Source organism: Durotheca rogersii (genome assembly GCF_024521655.1).
Source record: "Durotheca rogersii strain YMJ 92031201 chromosome Unknown GGS23scaffold_2, whole genome shotgun sequence".
Lineage (NCBI taxonomy): Eukaryota > Fungi > Ascomycota > Sordariomycetes > Xylariales > Xylariaceae > Durotheca > Durotheca rogersii.
The window spans coordinates 1,541,118-1,562,312 of record NW_026251233.1 but is presented as its reverse complement, the minus strand read 5'-3'; the positions used below and the strand labels follow the sequence as shown (position 1 = coordinate 1,562,312).

At 56.3% G+C, this 21,195-nt stretch overlaps 8 protein-coding genes across 8 annotated transcripts; 4 read left to right on the top strand and 4 right to left on the bottom strand.

The window, feature by feature from the left end:
* Positions 1 to 138: 138 nt before the first annotated feature.
* On the bottom strand, positions 139 to 2,656 carry GGS23DRAFT_602577 (NAD(P)-binding protein; the record flags this gene model as incomplete). Its single annotated transcript, XM_051519345.1, has 6 exons — positions 139 to 480; positions 584 to 766; positions 1,564 to 1,730; positions 1,898 to 2,177; positions 2,312 to 2,559; positions 2,623 to 2,656. 6 exons carry the CDS (start codon positions 2,654 to 2,656, stop codon positions 139 to 141), a joined length of 1,254 nt encoding a protein of 417 aa, XP_051376228.1.
* Positions 2,657 to 3,473: 817 nt separating this feature from the next.
* GGS23DRAFT_602576 (retinol dehydrogenase 12) lies at positions 3,474 to 4,592 on the bottom strand (the record flags this gene model as incomplete). Its single annotated transcript, XM_051519344.1, has 2 exons — positions 3,474 to 3,594; positions 3,676 to 4,592. 2 exons carry the CDS (start codon positions 4,590 to 4,592, stop codon positions 3,474 to 3,476), a joined length of 1,038 nt encoding a protein of 345 aa, XP_051376227.1.
* A 2,393-nt stretch (positions 4,593 to 6,985) lies between these two features.
* On the top strand, positions 6,986 to 8,697 carry GGS23DRAFT_612640 (uncharacterized protein). Its single transcript, XM_051520502.1, has 2 exons — positions 6,986 to 7,417; positions 7,556 to 8,697. The coding sequence occupies exons 1-2, from the start codon at positions 7,119 to 7,121 to the stop codon at positions 8,580 to 8,582; spliced, it is 1,326 nt and encodes a 441-aa protein (XP_051376226.1). The 5' UTR covers positions 6,986 to 7,118; the 3' UTR covers positions 8,583 to 8,697.
* A 1,248-nt stretch (positions 8,698 to 9,945) lies between these two features.
* GGS23DRAFT_181540 (uncharacterized protein) lies at positions 9,946 to 11,286 on the top strand. The gene is made up of 5 exons (XM_051511638.1): positions 9,946 to 10,082; positions 10,180 to 10,663; positions 10,758 to 10,808; positions 10,886 to 10,985; positions 11,055 to 11,286. Exons 1-5 carry the CDS (start codon positions 10,040 to 10,042, stop codon positions 11,127 to 11,129), a joined length of 753 nt encoding a protein of 250 aa, XP_051376225.1. The 5' UTR covers positions 9,946 to 10,039; the 3' UTR covers positions 11,130 to 11,286.
* Positions 11,287 to 11,999: 713 nt separating this feature from the next.
* On the top strand, positions 12,000 to 13,707 carry GGS23DRAFT_548719 (alpha/beta-hydrolase). The gene has a single exon (XM_051515169.1). The coding sequence runs from the start codon at positions 12,700 to 12,702 to the stop codon at positions 13,564 to 13,566; it is 867 nt and encodes a 288-aa protein (XP_051376224.1). The 5' UTR covers positions 12,000 to 12,699; the 3' UTR covers positions 13,567 to 13,707.
* Positions 13,708 to 13,984: 277 nt separating this feature from the next.
* GGS23DRAFT_548718 (uncharacterized protein) lies at positions 13,985 to 14,321 on the bottom strand. The gene has a single exon (XM_051515168.1). The coding sequence runs from the start codon at positions 14,255 to 14,257 to the stop codon at positions 14,012 to 14,014; it is 246 nt and encodes an 81-aa protein (XP_051376223.1). The 5' UTR covers positions 14,258 to 14,321; the 3' UTR covers positions 13,985 to 14,011.
* A 3,147-nt stretch (positions 14,322 to 17,468) lies between these two features.
* On the top strand, positions 17,469 to 18,011 carry GGS23DRAFT_548717 (uncharacterized protein). Its single transcript, XM_051515167.1, has one exon. The coding sequence runs from the start codon at positions 17,741 to 17,743 to the stop codon at positions 17,963 to 17,965; it is 225 nt and encodes a 74-aa protein (XP_051376222.1). The 5' UTR covers positions 17,469 to 17,740; the 3' UTR covers positions 17,966 to 18,011.
* Positions 18,012 to 18,861: 850 nt separating this feature from the next.
* GGS23DRAFT_548714 (uncharacterized protein) lies at positions 18,862 to 19,419 on the bottom strand. The gene has a single exon (XM_051515166.1). The coding sequence runs from the start codon at positions 19,118 to 19,120 to the stop codon at positions 18,947 to 18,949; it is 174 nt and encodes a 57-aa protein (XP_051376221.1). The 5' UTR covers positions 19,121 to 19,419; the 3' UTR covers positions 18,862 to 18,946.
* Between the last annotated feature and the right edge of the window lie 1,776 nt (positions 19,420 to 21,195).

The following is a 21,195-nucleotide window of genomic DNA, read 5'->3' as shown; positions in this document are numbered from 1 at the left end:
GAGAGAAATCACCGAGTCACGAATGGGCTTGGATATGCGGCAGAAGTAATGCCATTATTCAACGTCCCGCCCGTGCTCTTCCCTCAATGGCAGCTATGGAATCTGTCTACTGGCGCGGCGAAGCTAAGCGTTGCAGAGTTAGGGCTCGCGGCCTTCGTAGTACTGGGTGAGCTCCCCGAGGTAGCCCTCCATCTTCTTGCCCTTGACGTAGACGTCCTTGCAGTCCAGCAGAATCCACATCATGCGCCCCGGCTGGGTGCCGTTGCCCGAGATGTTGTGCCATTTATGCGCGGTCGCCCGCTGGATGCTCACGTCTCCCTGGTGCATGATCCTCTCCTCGCCCGAGTCGAGGATCAGCTTGAAGGTGCCCTCCACCACGATGCCGTAGTCGAGAGACACGGCACGGTGCATTGGCGACTCCACGTCGGGCGCGAAGTCGATCATGCGCACCACCGTACCGTTGTGGTAGTGCAGCGGCGGCTACCGATGTTGGCTCTTCGTTAGAATGTTGCCCGCATCGTCGAGGACGTTGGGAATTCGTCCTGGAAGGGAGATATCACAGAGTATTAGACGCAGCACGCACCTCTTGGCTCTTGGCCTTTTCGATATCTACGTTGTCGTTTAGATCGACAGGCGTCTCCCGAGTCGAGTAGAGGATGTTGGCAACGGCCTGCTTCTCTCCCATGATTCGGTAGTGGTCACCATTGTCGGAGCTCAGGAAGACCGACTTGCCCTCGTCGTTGTGGCCAGTGATGTGCCTGGCGAGCTGCTTCAGCCCGGGAGCGGGGAACAGATTGGTGATGTAACCGATGCTAGGACTAGGCGCAGGGGCGGCCGCGGGCGTGGATGCTGGCTCAGACATTATGGAGCAGAAGAGCGGTATCTCAGTCTACGTGAACGGCGTAACACTAGAGCAGGCGAGGGGAGAAAGGGGGGGAGAGGTGGTCACGGGAGAGAGTGAAAAACAACTGAGCGAAGTGATATACGACGAACCCAGATGCGACCCGACGCCGTTATACAAGTTGCAAACCCCGCATCTGGGAGTTCCTCGGAAGCGAGGCACTCTCTAGAGTATGGGGTAGATACCTAGCCCAAGCCCGGGGCGTTGCCGACGAACTTGCTCCAGCACCTACGTGGGGGATGGTGATGTCCGCGACTAGGATGCTGATTACGGCGTGACACAGCAGAGGAGAAGCTTGGTATGCGCCGAAAGGGCGGTGATGATCTACGGAGAGTCGGCCGGGCCGCCTAGAGCTCCTAAGTCCTAACCTATTATCACTATAGAGATATCACTCGCTTTCTGACACGCATGCGAAATAAGCGTATCGTCCCGTTCGTGATCCGCTAGATGCCCCCCAGCTTACTATCGGAGGTACGGGAAGCACGGGAAGCCCTATAGGGGCGATCAGCATAACCGCATATGCAAGTTTCAGATAGCTGATGAGTGATCTCATGTACGCGATCTCAGCGCCTCTACGCATGGCTGGTCAGGGTTGTGCCTCCGTCCAATATCAAATTGCAGCCCGTCGCGTAACTGGATCTTGGGCTGCACATGAAGATGACCGCATCGGCCACTTCTTCCGCGAGCGCTATGCGCCCCAATGGGACCGAGGTTTCGATCATGTCCCGCAAGTTGGGCACGTCCACCATCGCCTGGCGAACCATCGGGGTGTCGACCCAAGACGGACACACGCTGTTCACTCGGATCCCGTAAGCCGCATTATCGAGTGCTAATGCCAAGAGTCAGTATTGATTACGGGGCGCCATTCTGAACCTCCCTCTCTGCGTCTCTCCCCCCCAAACCCCCCAGCGTTGGAGGGTACCATCGCAGAAAACAGGCAACCCCCGATCGGCATTTCGCGCACCCACGAGCGGGGGCTTACAGGCGGGCACTAACCGGCATTCTTTGTCAAACCGGCCACTGCATGCTTAGCTGTCGTGTACTGGATCATCCTGGGCGTCGCGGCGAATGACGAGGCCGAGCCCAGGTTGACGATGGCGCCGCGGGTGACCCCGCGACTCTGCGAGGACGGGTCAACGGGGTTTGGGCTCTGAGACTTCATAACGGCCGACATGGCGCGCGTAACCAAAAACGGCCCAGCCACGTTGACCCGAAGCATGGCGTCGAATTCGTCGACGTTAGCCTCGGCCACCTCGCAAGCCGTCCGAACGGCGACCTAGATCGCGACCACGTCGCTCGTCGTTAGTCACAAGTAGGACTCGTGCGGGAATGATGGCATCGCGTAATGGAAAACGAGTACGAGGTTCGGCTGTGGGTATGCCTGCATGTAGGTAGGTATGTAATGCTTACACCGGCGCTGTTTACACAGTAGTCGATGCGCCCGAGCACCTCTTGCGCGCGTGCTATCGCCGCCTTTACCGACTCTTCAGCAGTAACGTCGATCGCGATAGCTTCTGCGTGGAAGGTTGCATCCAGCGCCACGTCCCTGCACGCGGCCACAGCGGCTTCGGCGGCCTCGAGGTTGATATCCGCGACGACGATTCTGCGCGAGCCGTATTTCGCGAAGGCCAAAGCGCACGCCTTGCCTATCCCGCTGCCTAGTTCTGGTTACTAGCTGTCGAGAGAGAGAGACGCACAAGCGACTGGGAGGTAATACGAACCTCCGATGACGAAAGCGTGTCCGGTAACATCCATCGTGGGACTGTATTGCGTACGGGGTAGAGACTGCCGGCAATACGTTTGCGTACGGCGAGAATATTCTTCTCAGGATCGGTGCCGCTCCCAGGACCGGAAATTCGACGTAGCCAGACGGCATTTTATGCGGCTCTTGCAGACAGGTGGATCTAAAATCTCACGGGAGCCATCCAGAACACACTGCATATAGCAGCACACCACTCTGTTTCGAAACCGGCCGCCCGCTACGATATTATCGCATAGAGCGCATGCCAGATGAAACTATGCAGCCTATACAGCCACGTACGTAGGCAGAGCTCTTGCCCGGGAGCGTTACGACGCCTCTATGCTCTGCGACTCTTCCCCGTAACGCTGTCCCACACACCTCCGCCTAGTCTGTATAGGGATGATTACCTACATATGTATGAACACGGGCGGTTGCTGTGGTTATTAGGGGGGGGGCCTCCGTGTTATGCATTATTACATGCAGCCACCCGCACAAATCGCGCGACGAAATCAGTGTGGAGGTGTAACTCATCCGGATGTTTGAGAGGGTTCTCACACCGTACATCGGATGGTTGGAGCGCCTGGACCGCCTCGAACCAACTTTACGAGCAGTATCACCGCAGGGGGGAAGTGTGTATGGCGACAAGAAACCGGGATGAATGTGCATTGTTTCGGGAAGCGCTTCCCATCTAGGACGCGAAGTGTAAAAAGCTGCGACGAGGCGACAGGAAAATCCCAACTCCAACTCCCCCTGCCCGCGGTTAAACCGGCATCGGCCATACTATTACCACATTACCACCTTGCATTATCGAGCCCAATCTCCATCGATGGCTTATTTGCTCAATCCTTCAATGATATCGTCGACTTTGGCAAACGCAAGCTCATCCATCGTCTCCTTCCAGAGCAACTTCGCAATCTGCTTCCCTTCGTCCGTGTACACGAGCGGTGACATCCTAGAAGGAGAGAGGCACAGAAGAGTAAGAACGTGGTCGGATAGGTAATATAACGGACGTTTCATTTAGGTCATCACTTACGGTTGCAATTTCCCCTCCTCGATATACTTGCAGTGGGATTCTTCGCCGTGCTTGACGGCTGCGTTGGTCAGCGACCAGGCGCCCGCGGCGCAAGACCGGCCCACGACCCGCTTGAAGGCGCCGAATATCAAGCCGGCGCCGGTACCGTTCGAGTCCCTGTTGAGCCCTGACCCGTAGCACAGGCCAGGGTTGGCGCAGTTTACGACGACGCCGCCCGACGACGGGACGTGCCTCTCCAGCTCGGACAGGAAGATCTGTCCGAGGAGTTTCGAAGTGTAATAGCGGTCTTGCCCGTCGAAGAATTGGTTCGTGTCGAAGGCTGGCAGCAGCGGGTTCGAGGTCTTCTCCTTGAACTGGGCCCAGGAGGCGACGTCGGACGAGACAATGACCAAGCGGCCGGGTTTCTGCCGCGAGTTCTTTTCTTTGAGCACGGGTAGTAGGAGGATGGTCAGGAGCGCGGTAGACAAGTAGTTGACTTGGATGACCTCGTCGTGCCCAGTGCTCCGGTTGATCTCCTGCTCCACCTTGACTACGCCGGCATTGTGGACGACGATATCTAGGCGGTCTAAGGTCTGAGTCTTCACGACGAAGTCGCTCACGGACTTGTAGCTAGAGAGGTCGAGCTTCCACACCTCGACGGTCTGCGTCGTGCCGGCCTTTTTCCCCACCAGTACCTTCTTGGCGGCCTCGCCCTTGGCTTCGCTGCGCACAGCAAGGATAAGCTTGCTTACGCCGAGGCCGAGGAGCTGGCGGCTGCACTCCAGACCGATGCCGGTATTGGAGCCGGTGACGATGGCGGTCTTCCCGGCAAGGTCGACCTCGCGCCGCGACGTGTGCGGCGGTTTGGAGAAGAGCTGGCGCCTGAAGAAGGCACCTTGCGACGCCCGCTGCTCGGGTGTCACATTGAATTCTGCCATGCTGAACCGACCCGGCTTGGCAGATGTACACAGTATCGATGGCACAGTGGGGATAACGAGAAGCAAGCAAGCGCGCGAGATGCAAGACGTGAGAAGGGATGGGAAATGCGAGATGCGAGATGCAGAGCAAAGGCAGAGGGGCAGAGGGAGGTCTGCGGGGGGAGCACCAACGGTCTGTACAAATAATAAAGCACCAGCAAGGCAAAAAATTAACTGCCACGGGTTGTACCTACACATGGGTTGAATTGGTAATCACCTAGGGCGCCTTTGTTTCCCTTGCGTCGACGGCTTGCCATCGTGGAAATTTGTCAGCCGGACAAGACGGAGATACTGGCAGGACTTAAGGCCCATCGATCCATCTACCCCGAGAGAAAGCGGGAGAGGGAGACAGAGAGAGAGTGAGAGAGTGAGAGTGAGAGGGGAGGGGGGAGAAGAGAGAGAGAGAGGGAGAGAAGGACTGTATCCGAGGTATTGTTACGAGACATGCTACCAGCCTAGTCCTTGTAGGCCTGGCTCACCCATTGGCGGTGCGGCGACGGCATCCTCGATTCCTGCAGATGATGTGCACGCCCAGGCGCGGCGGTGCGTGAGAAATGCTTGTCTTCAGGCAACTTTAGGCTTGGACACGACACCCTCCCCCTGCAGGATGACGGGTGTTCCGTACAGTCGGATACGGGTTGGAGGGATGTGGGAATTTCAGGTAGGCGGTAGATGATGGAGGGGAGGTTCATGAACAGGAATCCTTTTACTAGGTATACAGGTACCGCCTACCTGGGGTTAGGTGCCTAAGGTACTGCGCGGTCCTGCGGGAGTGGGCCCTGTGGCGGAGGCGTATCTGGGGCCAATGGAAATACATGCAGGGGGCGGAAGTTGCTGCCAAGCTTACCCCTCGCCCCCACCTGCCCCATCTTTTCCGACATGTTCCCCCAATCCTACGAAACGACGGGCTCGTGTAACACCAATGTAAAGATGTACCCTCGCAAGGCGTTACTCTCACACACTTATGCATTTTTTACCCACCTCCTCCTCACCTCCCAGCTACCTAACCTCACATCGTACCCCCGACCCGACTGTCCCATCCCAGGCGGCTGACTATGTATGCCCGAGACGCCTCTCACGATGGCTTCGCGCCCGAAATTGGTCCCCGCCAATAGGTGACACGTCACACAGCCCTCTCTTGAACCCCCCCTGCGTTAATGCCTCGGCCTAATGGCGGAGACGGGGGGGGTTCTGCTAGTAAGAAGACGCTCCCGGCAACCGTCCCGGCCGTGAATACCGCGTTATCCGCAGCCGTTAAGTGCACCCCCTGTAACCTGTGGACTGCCGCGCCGCAGCGCCGCAGGGACATCGGACGGAGGCATGCACGCCACACCCTGACCCCTATACAGTCCGCGAGCTAGCACCCGGATTGCCCGGCTTGACTTGTGTGTGAATGCGCCGACGTGGCGTATGATTCTCCTTGCATGTCGCACCAAGCAGCCGCAGGCAGCCAACCGCGTCGGCGGTCCTGCGGTCAGCGGCGTGAAATGCAGTTGTGGCACATCCTTCTCGCCCGTAGGTGGTGGGTGCGGCGGTGGGACTTGATGCCCGCGCATTGATCGTCGATAGATAAAGTCAATGTTCAATATATATCCCACGCAAGCGGTATTAATCATGCGCGTCCTCTTCCGCCGGCGCTGCCGCTGCTATCAGGCCGACACGTGGGGTGGCCCCGAGACCACCCACGCCAGGCCAGCCAGTGCGAGAGAGTATCGCAGTGGAACCGGAGGCACATGCGCGGCCGGCTTTCCGGGGCAGGACAACGAGGCAGCCCAGCAACCCGGCCATGGGTTCGCCGGTGCGGCCAGCTCGCAGCGGTGTCGGGATTCTCTTCACAGCCACGCGTGACGTGGCCCGCCACGGTAAAAGGGCGGCCAACAGTGTCGCACGCATGTCAGCGTACAAGAGGCTGTCAGCATCTCGACAACCCGCGCAAGCCCTAGGGCGAATCGGGAGGGCGGGCCGGCCACCACAAAGGACGTCCTTCCCAGCGATATCGAAACCTCTTGTCCCGATCCAGAAACTGGCCCATTCAGTCCTGCGCTGGGGCCTCTTCGAAGGGGCGGGACGGAGGTGGTAATCTTATTTGATTAGATCAGATTGGCGTGACACCGCTGTTGAACCCGGACCTCTCTCCCGAAACCACTTGCATCCTACACACTTACATAGTCACTTTGCCAGCTACCGCACATTATGCTAGTGGCCTAGCTGCTAGAAAGCGTACCTATGTCTTCATAGCACCGTCCCGTATTTTACAGCTACGAACACCTGTCCCTATGCCCGTCGGAGACGCGGTCACCTTATCATGGGTCGACCGCAAATTCCTAGTTGTGACGGGTGGGCGGGTATACGGTCGGGGACGCTGGCCCAGGCTTGATCCGAAGGCCATGATAAATACTTTGAAAACCACAAGTATAGGGCGCCATCGAGCGATTAATACCGTAGCTTTACATAGATCTCACACCCATCGTGCCTCCTTCCTTCGCTATGGCCTCCAACGAGTTCCGCGTCATCATTGTTGGCGCAGGCCCCGTAGGATTGTACGTGGCGCACAGCTTATCAGCGGCGAACATTCCATTTGTTGTTCTCGAACAGCAGCCATCCGTGGTTAACTACTTCGGGGCCATGGTCTTCACATGGCCGCACACCGTTCGGCTACTAGACCAGATTGGCCTGTATGAGGCGGCCAAGGGGGTGTCCGTCCCCATCCACGCGAAGAAGCGCGTCTTTGGTGGCGACGGCAGCGTCTTGACGACGAGCAACTTCTGGGAACACATGCATCAAAAGTGAGCATCACGATTCCTGTGCTACCCCCCTCCCCCCTCCCTCTTTTCCAGCCCATTTCCCTCTTCCCTGATCTCGATCGCAATAAAATGGATTTGGAGAGCTAATTGGACCTCATCTTTTTGGGGAAACCCCATCAGCCACGGGTATCCGTTTCTGCCTATCTTAAGGAGTGACGTTGTCAAGATCCTGTACGAAAGCTTACCCAATAAAGACGCCTGCGTCAAGACAAACGCCGAGGTCGTCGATATCGGACTTTACGCGGACGAAGTCCACGTCCATCTCAAGGATGGCAGCGTGCACAAGGGCTCGATCGTTATTGGCGCGGACGGTGTGCACAGCAAGACGAGGACAATAATGCAGAGGCTAGCTCGGGACTCGGAGGCGGCCGCGGCCGGGGAGAGCCCGATGGTTTCGACGTTCTACGGCATCGTCGCGCGGGCGCCTAACGACTTCGGCCTCGAGGAGGGCGTCTTCTTCGAGTCGCGGGGCGGCGACGCGGCGATTCAGTGCACGGTGACGGGCGGCATGCTGAACTACGCGACGCTCAAGCGGCTGCCTGAGACGGTGCGGGGCCGACGGAAGTACGCGGCGGCGGAGATGGAGGAGTACGCCAAGTCTCTGTCCGACGTCTGGGTAGGTCCCGGGGTCAAGTTCTCCGACGTGTGGGCCAGGACCGACAAGGCGCTGGCGAGGATGCTCAACCAGGAGGAGGGCTTCGTAGACCGGTGGAGCTACGACCGCATCGTGCTCCTCGGCGACGCCGTCCACAAGATGACCAGCATCAACGGGCTCGGCCTCACCTGCGGCCTGCACTCGGCCGCCGCGCTCGCCAACGAGCTGCAGGGCCTGGTCGCCGCGCACGGCGCGAACCCCAGCGTCGGCCGGCTCGCCGAAGCGTTCGCCCGGTACCGGGAGTCGCGCCGAGGCGAGGCCCGGCAGATATTTACCCGGGGCTTCACCATGATCCGCGAGGTCACGCGGAAGTCGTGGGCGAACTGGTTCTGGGACAGCTACGTGCTGCCCTGGATCGACACTGAGGCTATCGGCAGGGGCCTCTTCGTCTCCCTCATGGTCATAAGATCGGGCCAGGTGTTAGCGTACGTGCCCTTTGAAGGGAAGCACGGCGCAGTCCCCTGGCTCAGACGGGCGGGAGGCGAGCCGTGACGACCTCGGGAGTGTTACCACGTTCTCTTGCCAAAGGTCTATTCCACAGCACCTATGTAAAGGATGACGTAGCGGATCACGAGCTGAAGGAATTCGATAATATCAGAAATTCCATGTCTAAAAATGAAACCAGTCACATTGCAGACATGCATTAGTGATGATTAATATCACTTTAGGGTCCTCTAAGAGAGTTTATTGTTCCTGTAGCGGCCCGAGGTCACTCGTGGATAGACTGACCACCTCGGGTGCTACCTACACTCTCTACCCACCTAAGGCGGACAACCGCCTTAGGTGGCGTATTTCCATTCCTGACAGCCCTCCACGAACGCCCGGTCACATGAAGCCGGAAAGAGTATGGCGTTCCGACCTGATGACCTGGCCCTGTCATTGGAGCCGTACCGGCCCTTGTCGACGACGGGTCTTCTATTAGGCCGACTCAGAGATCGTCCCCGGAGGCACAGCAGATGCTGAATCGGGCTCTTGAAACAAGCAATGCGCCGTCGTGGGCGGTTATGCAACAGCAGCCCAGTGCATTCCAGCCACATTGGCGCCCAGGTACCACACGAACGTGGAAACTTCCATGCAGTTATCGCGTGTTCTAATTACAGGCCCAGCTGTGCGGTGTAGGTAGATGGGTATGTGATTTGTGAAGATACGCAGGCAGCAGAGGCTGGACGTAGATAGGTGGGTAGGGAATGGGAATCCCAACCTGCACCATTCTACAGCGCGCGCGATTCCATAATTACCTACGCTGCGGGCTGCACCCGGGATCGGCTCCCTCACCTACGTGTAGGTACTTGCCCCTTGCCCCTTACGTAAGCGGGGATGCGCCGTCGTCGAATTAAGGTTACACATGATCCTCTCAGTTCCGCCCTTGTCCTGGCCACATCCTGCGTCTGCCGCCGTATCTCCTTTGGCGGGTTATTCCCGAACCGGGGTCGATTACTGGGCTCACCCCATGGGCGCGTCCGTACAGATCCGGCGCAGCAAAGACCAGCCAGGGCGACTGAACACATCTTACCTACCGGGTAGCCCTGACGTCGTCGGTGTGGACTCCTCGTAAATACGAAGCTGTATTGTTCAAGGGCTGCAATGTGCGCAATTTGTAAGCGGGCTGTAGCGAGCTGACCGCACCATCTGCCTTGCTATGGAAAAATCGACCTCCTTAAGAGGCGGCAGACCAGTAGCCGCCCTCGACCTTTTCTGCTCACCACACATCTCTTTACTCCCGCTTTTCCACACACGAAAAAATCGACCAGTAGAACACATCCGACGTCCCGGTTGCTGATCTGCGAGCGCATATCTGCCACCTTTCTACTCGCCCTACTAGCCCCCATCACTCTTGCATCTGCAAACCTCGGAGCCTTTCTGCAGACTTCGCAATCTCGATACCTACCCGTAGCCTAGCGAGGATCTCCTTCTCGACACGCACGATACCCCCCATCTAGTATTGCATCATGGCCGGACCTACTGTCGTCCTCATCAGCGGTGTCAGCCAAGGTAGCACCGGCCCTGCACCCCCCCCGTGAACCTGACGCGCCGAGGCGCGAAGGTGGCATTACTAGTAGGTTACTCTGCTGACATGGTAGCGTCACAGGCATTGGCAAGGCCCTGGCCCAAACCTACCTGCTACGCCCCAACTACACCGTCATCGGCAGCGTCCGCAACACCGCTAGCGCCGGCGTCGCGGAGCTGAAAGCGTCGCCGAAGGGGCAGGGATCCAAGCTCATCTTCATCCACATCGAGAACACGTCGCCCGAGGACCCCAAGAAGGCCGCCGAGGAGGTCAAGGCCCAGGGCATCGACCACGTCGACATCATCATCGCCAACGCCGGCGGCAGCCCGCCGGTCGTGCCCCTCGACGAGGTCGGCCAGGACGACATGATCACCGCCTTCCGCACCAACGTCTGCGGCCCCCTGGCCCTGTTCCAGGCCTTCAAGCCGCTGCTGCAGAAGTCCGAGAAGCCTAAATGGGTCTCCATCTCCTCCGTCGGCTCCTCCCTGGCCATCATGCCGCAGATGAGGACCGATCTCACCCCGGCCTACGGCACCTCTAAGGCCGCGTTGAACTGGATCACCCTGTAAGCTAGCTGCCAAACCCTATCCCCCCCAACCCACCCACCCAACTTCCTCCGCGGCTTTGGGAAGCGGACGGCTAACTTCCGGGATACCTAGTGCCTTCTACTGCGCGAACGAGTGGCTAACCACCCTACACATACACCCTGGGTAAGTGCTACGAAACCAGCCTGCGAAGTGCGCCCGATCGACGACGTTCGGCAAACCGCTAACCTCGTGGGTAACAGTCTTGTTCAGACGGGCCCCGGCAACTGGGTTGCCCAGCAGATCGGGCTGGAGAAGGCTCCCTACACGATCGAGCACAGCGTCGAGCGCATCACGTCGCTGGTGAGTACTTGGACGCGGCGAGGGCCACGCAATCCGGATGTACCCCTGGCTTACCTCCGCGCTCTCTAGGTTGACGAGGCTACTCGCGAGAAGTCCTCGGGCAAGCTTATCAACGCGCCCGAAGGCACCGACATGCCCTGGTAAGACGATAGGCCGATGCGACGGTTCAGGGCGGATGGAGATAGGCGCACGGGTTGGGCAATATACGCACTCGCTGCATGTTAGGTCATGGTCGTTTATACTACCTCCCTCTTGAAACAGAATATATGCAAAATTTATCCCACAGACGAACCAATGAGATGTGTAAATTTGTGGGTGTTTTTCCGCATCGCTGCTGACGACTCATATTCATGCTGCCACGTGAATCATATTGATGTCCTACGTCTATTGCGCGTCCTGTGTGAGTCCAGTGGTAACGTGCGTGGGATTGTTGCTCTCGATAGGGAAAGCCCCGGTAGTCCCAACCATCGCAGACTGAAGCAGACCTGCCGACGTCGGGCCCTCGACTGCCGTCTAGCCGTACCAGGAGGAGGGTTAAGTACGCCGAATCTGCTGCGTGGTTGGTTCCCGCTCTACGCGAGGCTACACAGGCGTAAGATAGAAACGGGGAAAACCGTTCCAATGAGTTCCCCACGAGGCCAGCCGGGTTTCCCGGCGCGAGGAGACAAAGAAGGGGGGTTGGCCGCACTCCGTTGGCAGTGGGGGTCACACGGGCGATATCGTGGACACCGAGCAAGATCGGAGTTTTGATAATGATGTTACAGCTACCGCTCCCATGCTTCGTTCGGCGTGCCAAAGCGCCCGGAACAAAATCATTGGCACGCCCACGTCCTACGAGGATATCGTAGTGGGTTGCTGGTGTAGACCGAGGGTCGCAGCTCCGGAACGAGGGCCGTTAATGGGGGACCTAGCACTAACAAGCGAACAAGAAACGCCTATGTCACAAGGGGCCGTGAGAAGGTGTGATAATCGTGCAGAACTAACTATGCAGTTGAGACTGCACGGTACAGGGGAGTCTGATGTGAGGGAAAATATACTGTCAGTGCGCCAGAGATCACTCGCGGGTCGTTGTCCTATACCCCGCAGCCGGAGTCTCACGTCAGACAAGGATATCAGTATCGTCAAGGCACCGGTCTAAACCACGACCCAAGCTCTCTATTTCAAGCAGCGAACTGACGAGTAGGGTCGTACGGAGTAAGATAGGTACTTTACCCGAAGGTGATGAAGCCTGTAGTAATCACCAGGCTGTGTATCTAGCGATTAGCAGTACTTGATGCCCGATTGGCTGGCCCCGGGATCCCCAGGGGTGGCTATCGAGATCGCGTCCTGATCCTAATGTGCCTGTCGCCATACCTACCTCCGGTGCCACGGCCGAACTGTTTCCGGAGGCAATGGGGGTATAAGCCTGTGTAACACAGCCCTAACGGCATATACAGACCAGAACCAAATCTCAGGGTAAGGTGTGCTCATTTGGCCGGCTAAACCACCCATATCCAACTGCGAAGATGGCCGCCGACGCCCTTACCCCTAACGACAGCAGGGTCGAGCACAAGTTCCTTCCCATCGGTCAATTCGTCTACCATTACATGCTCGCAAAGCCAAAGGGTGACCCCATCGCCACCGTCGTCCTCATCCATGGCTGGTAAGGCCGCCCGAGTCTCTCTGCATCTCACAGTTCGCCGCTAACACTTTCGCACACAGGCCTGACCTAGGAATGGGATGGCGCTACCAGGTTCCTTTTCTCGTCGCCTTGGGCCTGAGAGTCATCGTCCCGGACATGCTGGGTTACGGACAGACGTCGGCGCCGGAGTCGGCCGAGGAGTACACGATGAAGAAGATGACGGCGCACATAGCCGCCGTCATCAAGGCCAACACGGACGCGCCCGTCATCCTGGGCGGCCACGACTGGGGCGGCGCCTTCGTCTGGCGCATGGCCATGTACTACCCGGAGCTCGTCGCGGCGGTGTTCTCGTTCTGCGTGCCGTACACGCCTCCGTCGGCGGTGCTCGTCGCGGCGGAGGAGCTCGTCCGGCGCGTGCCCACGTTCCGCTACCAGCTGATCCTGGCCAGCGGCGCGGTCGAGGCCGCGGTCGGCACGGCGCCCGCCAAGGTGGCCGCCTTCCTGCACGGGAACTTCGGCGGCACCACGCCCGAGGGCGAGATGGTCTTCACGCCCGAGCACGGCGTCCACGCCGACCGGCTCGACCGGGTGCGCGCGTCGCCGCTGGTCGGCGCCGACATGGTCCGCCACTACGCCGCCGAGTACTGCCGCAGCGGCCTGCGCGGGCCCTGCAACTGGTACCGCACGCGCGAGCTCAACGGCCGCGACGAGCTGCCCATCGCCGCCGACTACGCCCGCTTCCGCTTCGGCGTCCCCGCCATGATCGTCATGGCCGAGAAAGACATCGTGCTCGTGCCCTCGCTCGCGGACGGCCAGGAGAAGTACTTCTCGGCGGGCCTCAAGAAGGAAGTCGTCCCGGACGCGTCGCATTGGGTCTTGGTCGAGAAGCCGGACGAGGCGAACAGGCACCTGGGGGATTTCATCGCGAGCGTGCTTGCCGGCGGTGTCAAGCCGTCGTAGGCCCGGAGTCTTACCTACATGTCCGCTCGGCCCCGTGAGTTGTAACCTTCAAGAGTAGCTAGAAATAAAAGTCAGCACTATTTCTGCTGGCTGCGTCTTGTTATCGCATCCTGGTCGTTTTTGTTACCCCCCTCCCCGCCCTCGACTCCGTTACAACGATAGCGATCAGGTGACCTGCTACTTGCGTAAATCCGTATCTTTCCGTCCAGGTACTTGCCAATGTCGTCATAGAGCGTTAGGCCATGTAGATACTAAATGTACCCACTTGCCGATTCGGCCGGAACCAAGGGAGTAACTTCTGGTGCGCACACTGAAAGGAGACATCAGTCAACTCGGTTTACTAATAACTCGTCAATTGATTAACCAATAGTATTATACCACTTTCATTAGTACTAAATGGCATTTCCTGCTTTGTAATCACAACATCCTTAGCACCGCCAGGAGATCAGATCTGTCCATTGTTGTCTAAGACTGCCCGTGTCGGTGATATGATCCGTGATAGGGATCGTAGAGCCTGAAGAAGCGTGAGACGGGCTCTCGTATTAATAGTCATGCCAATTGATGACAGTGCTAGTGACTGCGACACCGACCATAGTATCACAGCACGCAGGAAAGGCAGACGGGGAAAACGAACAATGATGAATCTCAACTTGAGGCCAACCGGGGCTGACAACTGGCCAAACTGCAACATAACGACACATCCAAGATCTCTAGACCTCTCCGTTCGCGCTCTCAACTCTAAAGCTAGAAGGTGCCATTCAGGAATCTCTTCTCTGTCTCCAACATTCTCAGTTGCCTCCTTCCAAGGCATCACCCCACGTACGCCTACGGTTCCGATAGCTAGGTCGTTAGACAAGAGATACCCCCCTGAGGCGAGAGCAACCCGACTCACCGATGCTGGATTGAGGATATATATATATATATAGCTTAGCTAGGCCCACACTCTCATCTCTCTCTTTCCTCCCTCTGGGTTAGTAGCCTGTCAGTTAGCCTATCTGGTCCCCATCCACTGCTTGCTCTCCGCACAGCCGGTCAGTCCGCATGCTGCTTAGAACTAGCTACGTGGCACACGGGAAGGCGACAAGCGAAAATGAAGGGAAACCGGATCCGAAAGAGCCGAGCGAATTCTCCATTGGAACGAGATGAAATATCAATTCCGTCATCTGGACTACAAACCTATCCTAAACCACCCCAATCTTTCTTAAATTTCAGACGTATACTGTCCAAGTATCCGCGTTCGTTCGCGTATCCGCAACCTTTGCACAAGTGAGGTGTCAACCCAAACGGTCAGCGCCAATGGTTTTGTCACGTAGGAAGCCCTACCTGGGTAAGCCCGTATCTAAAAGTCGTAGAATGTAGGCGCTTATGTTTTACGCAACACCTATGAGCCCGGCCCGCTTCGAAGGTGCCTCCGGCTTGATAGTACGATTTTGGGACCACCCCTGGCAGAACAGCCCTGGTGCTAGACGAGGCCTAGTAGTAAGGCACCACGGGAGGGAAAGGGTTCAACACCGCTCCAAGGCACGCAAGAGAGTAACTAGGCTACAACTGAAGGCCGGGCTAACGTATCTGAAGAGAATCAGTGTCAGGGCCGTTGTAGCCAGTTATTAGCTGTCCGATAGAGATATCCACGAATATTAACTAGAGAGCGTGTCCCGTCTAGAATCGTACATTATAAGCCTGCATAGCGTGGGAGGGGGGTGATGTAGGCGTCTACATTTCCACGCAATAATTTTTAACTACATCACATCTCATCTAGCCAGAAAACGCCGAGGCTGCTATCCACGCCATGCTCCCTTCCGGAGATCTCTCCCGCTATCGTCATGACTTCCAGAGGTCAGGCCGTCCGAAAATGAATGGCCTCCCACTTCTACAGCTCCTTCCCCCTCTTGAAAGAGGCGGAATTCTCGTTTATTTCTCGACGGCGATAAAGAGGTCCCTGGCATCTCATTAAATCTCGCCGTTAGCCACGGTTAGCCACGTACGGTTATCACGAGGAGAGATTCCCTTGGCTGCCTCCCTCTTTTTCTTGTTTTCGATAACGTCTTGAATTACTCTAATACGCTTAGCGTGTGGTTAGTCAAGTCCGGCAGGGCCTGCTTAGCTGTAAGTACCGGGAGCTTCAACACATGTGGATTCATCCCGTCCCGAAAAGGACATTGCAATATCCCTCACGACCTTCGCCGATTCCACGACTACTTCATCGCCTCTCTCCCCGCTGTGACTGGTGGTAGGTAGTACCGTGCTTGATTACGACAAAATGGAAAAGATTCGGCGTTGCCTGCCCAGGGGAGTTTGTTGGCAGTCACTATTCTGAGCTACGGCGCATGATACCAAACTGGCATACTAATTTAGAAAATATTTAATAATTAGTTAACTAAACGAAAGCTTTAATAATGACAAAGTTGAACAATAATATAAACTTTATGTAAATAATGTTTAAAAATAATTACTTACAATATTGAATAACCCTTTAAACTTACTATTGCTTTAAAGATTATACAAGGCTCGCAGCCTTCAAAAGGGGGGCCTGGCATGCTAGTTTAATAGATAGTTCGATCTCTCCCGTTCTGCACCTTTCTCTCTCGTCGTATACGTGCTTCCAAACGTAGCCCTTCCCGAAAAGCCACGTGCCACCACCAGCAATAGCGACGCCGGCAACCTAAGATCAAGCTTGTTACGCGATACGATCGCAGTTTGTTCTGTGCTGGCCCCCCCCCGAAAAAGCTGGTATTTCTAACACTGGACTTCGATCTATCTCCTTCTTTTCCGTCTTCTTCTTTCCCTGCCGTCAGGGCGGAAGCTTCGATTGTGTTTGGCGAACCCGCGACATCCTCTCACCGAAAAGACTCCTCACCAAGCGTTGAACCTCTCGGGTTTTGACTTCTTTTCTTTAAGTAACTCATCCCTAATTGATTACTCGACCTGGGGAATTGGACGTGGCATCTAGGCGTGAAGAAAACTGGACTTTCAAGCGGAAGCCCGCCGTTGCAGTGCGAGGGCTAGTCGCAAAGCCCGGCAGAGCGGACAACAAGCCCTGGGAACCCAAACCCTGAGGAGTGAGCCTCTCGTACCTAGACCTCGGTAATGGCGATGCTAATTGAATTCCTCGACCAGTACCCAATAGACAAACCCCCCACCCCTACGATAACGAACATGGCAAGTTCCAAAGGTGTCGACGGCGGTTTACTCGGACAGCTCTCCGAGTTTCTAGGCGGGAATGTTAGTAAGGAAGACGAAAAAGTCCTTAAACTTAGCCTCGAGTTTGTTAAAAGGAAAACGATGTTTCCAGCCTGTGATCGGCGTACTTTAATACGATTCTTAGAAACCGATCCGCCCCTTGGAGGGGTGGATGGCATTTTTCCTTTCCACGAGCTCAAGGAACGGCTGGAGCTTATCGAAAGTATTGAAGACCAGCTCGTCGGATGCGAGCTTGGGAGTCATGGCTTTGCCATGCTACTTGCTGCTCCGTTAAGATTTCTACGGTCGGCTGTAGCAAAAGAGACGGAACAAACATCGTTAGCACTTATTCGAAGCGATCCCGGTTCGGTTAAGAACCTTGTCCACCTATGTATGTTGGCCGACCCTGTATGGTCTTTCTCGGAGTTTTTCTAACCTGAATAGTTCTCCTAAGGCCTAAGGAAAGGTACACGGGAGAGGAGGCCATCTTCGACTTGGAATTGGTCACGAAGTCGAAATCGGCCACCTCAGCATCCAAAGAAAGAAGGACACTGCTGGGTCCCGCGCTGCTGGGTCCAGTGCTGCTTCGCGGAAGAAAGTCAAGTCAAGCGACGGCGACGATGCTAACTACACCGATGCGAAGTTTGACGAGAATGGCAAATTAATTCGGAACATGTCGCGTAAAACGTAGACGCCTACATTACTCTTTGCGGTATGTAGGCATATAAGGGCTGGTTCAATTGCTACGTGACAGAACAAAAAGGAGTTCAAGGCTCGGCAGGATCTCGACGAAGGAAAATGCGTGGTCCTCGGTACCCCCAACGCCCAAGTATGCCATACCACTCCCTTCTCGACTTGCAATAGCGAAGAACGACGGAGAGAATTTTAGAATTCCCTCCATATTAGTCTTCCTTTCCTTTCCGTGGACGGCAGCCTGGGCTTGCAGCGATGGAATGACTTCACTCGGCTCGTCGGGTCTGATAAGGCATTGAACATGATATGTCTTAACCCACAACTACATGTCTGGTGGGGAAAGGCGTATTTCGGGTTCGAATGTCTCGGAGTTGTTTATGGACCTTCTGGTGGGGACTCGATAATTCAACTTCGACTCCATTGGCTGCCAAAGGCCGTTCAACAGTGGAAGCGCAACGAACGCGATGAAGATGCCCTTCGGAAATATCTCCTGTTACGTAGATCGGGAGAGCTACGTAGGCACTGAGGTTGCTTCTTGGGAGCAACGGAAAGTGGGAAGAAGAGAGTGAATTGACTCCCCATCTAAGAAGGAAGGAAATGAACAAAGGAGATGCGAGCTGCCTATATATAGACGATAGGGAGCTGCGAGCTATGTTACATAAGCGAGCTAGGAGCTAGGTTAGGTCAGCGAGCAACCAGAGAAGGAGTAGGGAGCCATGTATAGGTGGCTCTCTACGTGACAGATTTTCAGTGGGCATTGATCCGGATCGCTGCCATATCTGGAGCGGCAGATGTTGATGATGAGACCGGCAACGACGACGACGATTTGGGCCCGCCGGGGGAGTATACTCTATACGAGGATAGGGCAGGCATGGAAGGGTGGCTGGAAAACCTCGAATTTGGCCTGCCTGACGAACCAGGCGACGACGACAAACCAGGCGATGAGGACAAACCAGGCGATAACGACGAACCCCAGGCCACCACCATACAGACACAAAGCCCTGTTATCGTTGAGAAAGTCTCGTCTTCTCCAACAAAGGGCTCAGTGACGTCTGTCATAACTCCGGGAACGCTTACGGGGCCAAGCTCGAGAATGAAGGAGAGCCAACGGCCTTGATGACTCGGGGCATGTACCTAAGTTTTGGTCACTGCATTTTTTGCAATGGATTCCAGTACCATCCATCACGTAGCCACGGGTCGCACACTCAGCTGGGGTGTTATAGGGGTGGACACTATTAGGAACCAACGCCTCCCGGTGTACCAGACAACGGAAAGAGGTGATATTGAGAAGGAACTGTGCAGACGCGCTATTAGGAAAGCCGGATAGTGAACACGAAAATGTGCTCTATCGGCAACGATAATACGTACGACAATCCGTCATAAATAAAAAGATATAATCTTATTCATCGAAAAACGAGAAATTGGGTATAGTAATTCTATTTTTTCAATCTAGCTTACGGTATAATGGTGCGGTGGGACTAGGCTACGTAGGCCTTTTGATGAGTATTTATATGAGTCTCGCACTCATCTTTTCATCGTACACACCAACTGTCGGAGCAACTTGATTGCGGTTGACTGATCCGTAGAGCCGTCCACGGCGAATGACGTCACGTTGATCTTGACGAGCCCCCCTATGAAAAATGTCGGTCCGGTGGTATACTGGCAGTGCTCTGAACGACATCTGGTGAGGATCTGCGTCTCTTCCTGGGGCGGACGTTTTCGGTCGCAGGCAGAGGTGAGGAACTCGGAACGAGAAATAAGACAGGCGATATCAGCGGCGATCAGGGATGCCGGTTAGGTGAGGTGGTTACGTCTCTCTTTTCCTTTTTCTTTCCCCCCTCTCCTTTTTCGTCTGTCGATCTCCGAGTACACCTTCCATCGGCATCCATCTACTACGTCAGGTACCTTAGGTTAGGTGGGTAGGTACCTGTAGCTATACCTAGGCAGGTACCTAACCTGTAGGTACCTACCTCTACTGCCTGACCCTTGCTTTGAGAGAAAGGCAATGGAAAAGCGACGGTGACATATAATACCTGGTAGGTAGTCCCTACCGAGCCTCCCGCTTCCTAAAGTACTAGGTACATACAATAGGGACACACGGGGCCTTGTCACTCCGCGTACCTAGAGGAGGTACCTGAGGTAGAAGAGGTACCTAAGGTAGGTACCTACCTACTGTACATGTACATACAACGCCAAATCGAGACGTCAGGTACCCCACCCAAGATCCCCGAGCCGATAATTGTGCCAGCCCAGCATCGATAAAACAGCCCCCCCTCACCTCGTTGCGGCGAGCCCGGCCGGCTCCCTGCGCGCAACTCCGCGTTAACGGGTCCCTATATAGGTACCTATGAGCAAGGCAGGCAGCGCCCGCCGGCAAGTTCCTCGACGCCGCCTTCGTCAGAGCTTGGTCGTGGACCGAGAAGGTGTGCGTCGACACCAACCTATGACCCAGGTGGGCGTGTGCCTGATCTATAGGGCAGCCCATCCACCCAATCTTTCCCCTTACGTAGGCGACGCGCATGTCGAGAGACGGTCGCAGGCAGACAGACCACGATATGTCCACGCCGCCCATGGTTCTCGACTCGCATCACGCCTTCTGGCCTCCATACAAGCCCTGTCGTCCGCGCCGCGACGGTTTTGGCATGCGCCCGCACCTCTTGGTCTGCGGGGTTGCCCATGTCCGCCGACAACCTGCTCGCCTCCATTGGCCCTGCTCCGGACCTAGGCCTGGCTCGAGCTGGCTCGAGGCTCGCCCATTGTACTACCGACACGTCGAGGACTGGGATGGCTTACGATGGCCAATATCTCCGTAGACGGCATCGATCCCCGCCGTGAAACCGTCGGTGCGACGATATTTTGCAAATCATTGACTATTATATAGCCTGGAAGCTTCTCCTCACGCGCATGCAGCAGCTCTCTGGTCACCGCACCACTATTTGCCTGGCTATGCACCACCCCCAGCCCGCACGCCCGCGCCTACTTATAGAGCTGGTGATAATGGCATAGAGCCATCGCAAGCTGCGACAAACCACCCGAGGAATCCCCCACCCTGCATTGCCTACATTGCCCCCGCATACACTCATGAGCTGCGCGCCCCTCGCCTCATCATCTTGCCTCGCGAGGACCCAATCTCAGACCCAAGCAAACTCGCCAGCCGTTTCGACGCTTTCTAGCCGACGATGATGACCAGCCACGAACGACCCGCTTCCGGCCCCGCCTACCAGGGGGGCCATCCCGGCAACGCCGGTCTGCGAAGCTTCCACAGCAGCGACCCACGCAACACGAGCCGCCCGTACGCCGATGACGGAGAGCCCGACACCGGCAGCAGCGGTGATTCCAGTTTAGACGACGAGCTCATTTTCCCCATCGACGACATCGATAGCGGGACCGGCAGAGCCGGCAGTTCGGGGTCTAAGTGATGACCTGCTTACCCGCCAACACAAGGGTGCCAGCTGCTGCGCACGGGCTGTATTAGGGCTACAGGGGAGGGGGGGGGGCATGTACGTACGGAGCACGGAGCAGGAGACACCAAGATCAGAGGGAGCGGTAAGGGATGGATCTTCTCTCTCTCTCTCTCTCTACATTCCGGGCTGAATTGGGCTTTGAAGCGAATACACAGGTGGACGTATGGGAAACGGAACGAGCGCCTCTCGACGCTGCAGATGTTCCCGTAACACAGCGTCACGGCGGCGGCGAATGCGGTCAATGGGGTGAGGAGTTATCGACGGATTGGGCAAAAGAAGTCTTGCAGGCCGC

Coding starts and splice junctions, on each gene's coding strand:
- GGS23DRAFT_612640 (XM_051520502.1), top strand. CDS start 7,119: ATGGCCTCCAACGAGTTCCGCGTCATCATTGTTGGCGCAGGCCCCGTA. Junction 7,418..7,555: donor TGGGAACACATGCATCAAAA/GTGAGCATCACG, acceptor AAACCCCATCAG/CCACGGGTATCCGTTTCTGC.
- GGS23DRAFT_548714 (XM_051515166.1), bottom strand. CDS start 19,120: ATGTCGTTCAGAGCACTGCCAGTATACCACCGGACCGACATTTTTCAT.
- GGS23DRAFT_181540 (XM_051511638.1), top strand. CDS start 10,040: ATGGCCGGACCTACTGTCGTCCTCATCAGCGGTGTCAGCCAAG. Junction 10,664..10,757: donor GCGTTGAACTGGATCACCCT/GTAAGCTAGCTG, acceptor CGGGATACCTAG/TGCCTTCTACTGCGCGAACG. Junction 10,809..10,885: donor ACCCTACACATACACCCTGG/GTAAGTGCTACG, acceptor CGTGGGTAACAG/TCTTGTTCAGACGGGCCCCG.
- GGS23DRAFT_548719 (XM_051515169.1), top strand. CDS start 12,700: ATGGGATGGCGCTACCAGGTTCCTTTTCTCGTCGCCTTGGGCCTGAGA.
- GGS23DRAFT_548717 (XM_051515167.1), top strand. CDS start 17,741: ATGATATGTCTTAACCCACAACTACATGTCTGGTGGGGAAAGGCGTAT.
- GGS23DRAFT_548718 (XM_051515168.1), bottom strand. CDS start 14,257: ATGTTGCAGTTTGGCCAGTTGTCAGCCCCGGTTGGCCTCAAGTTGAGA.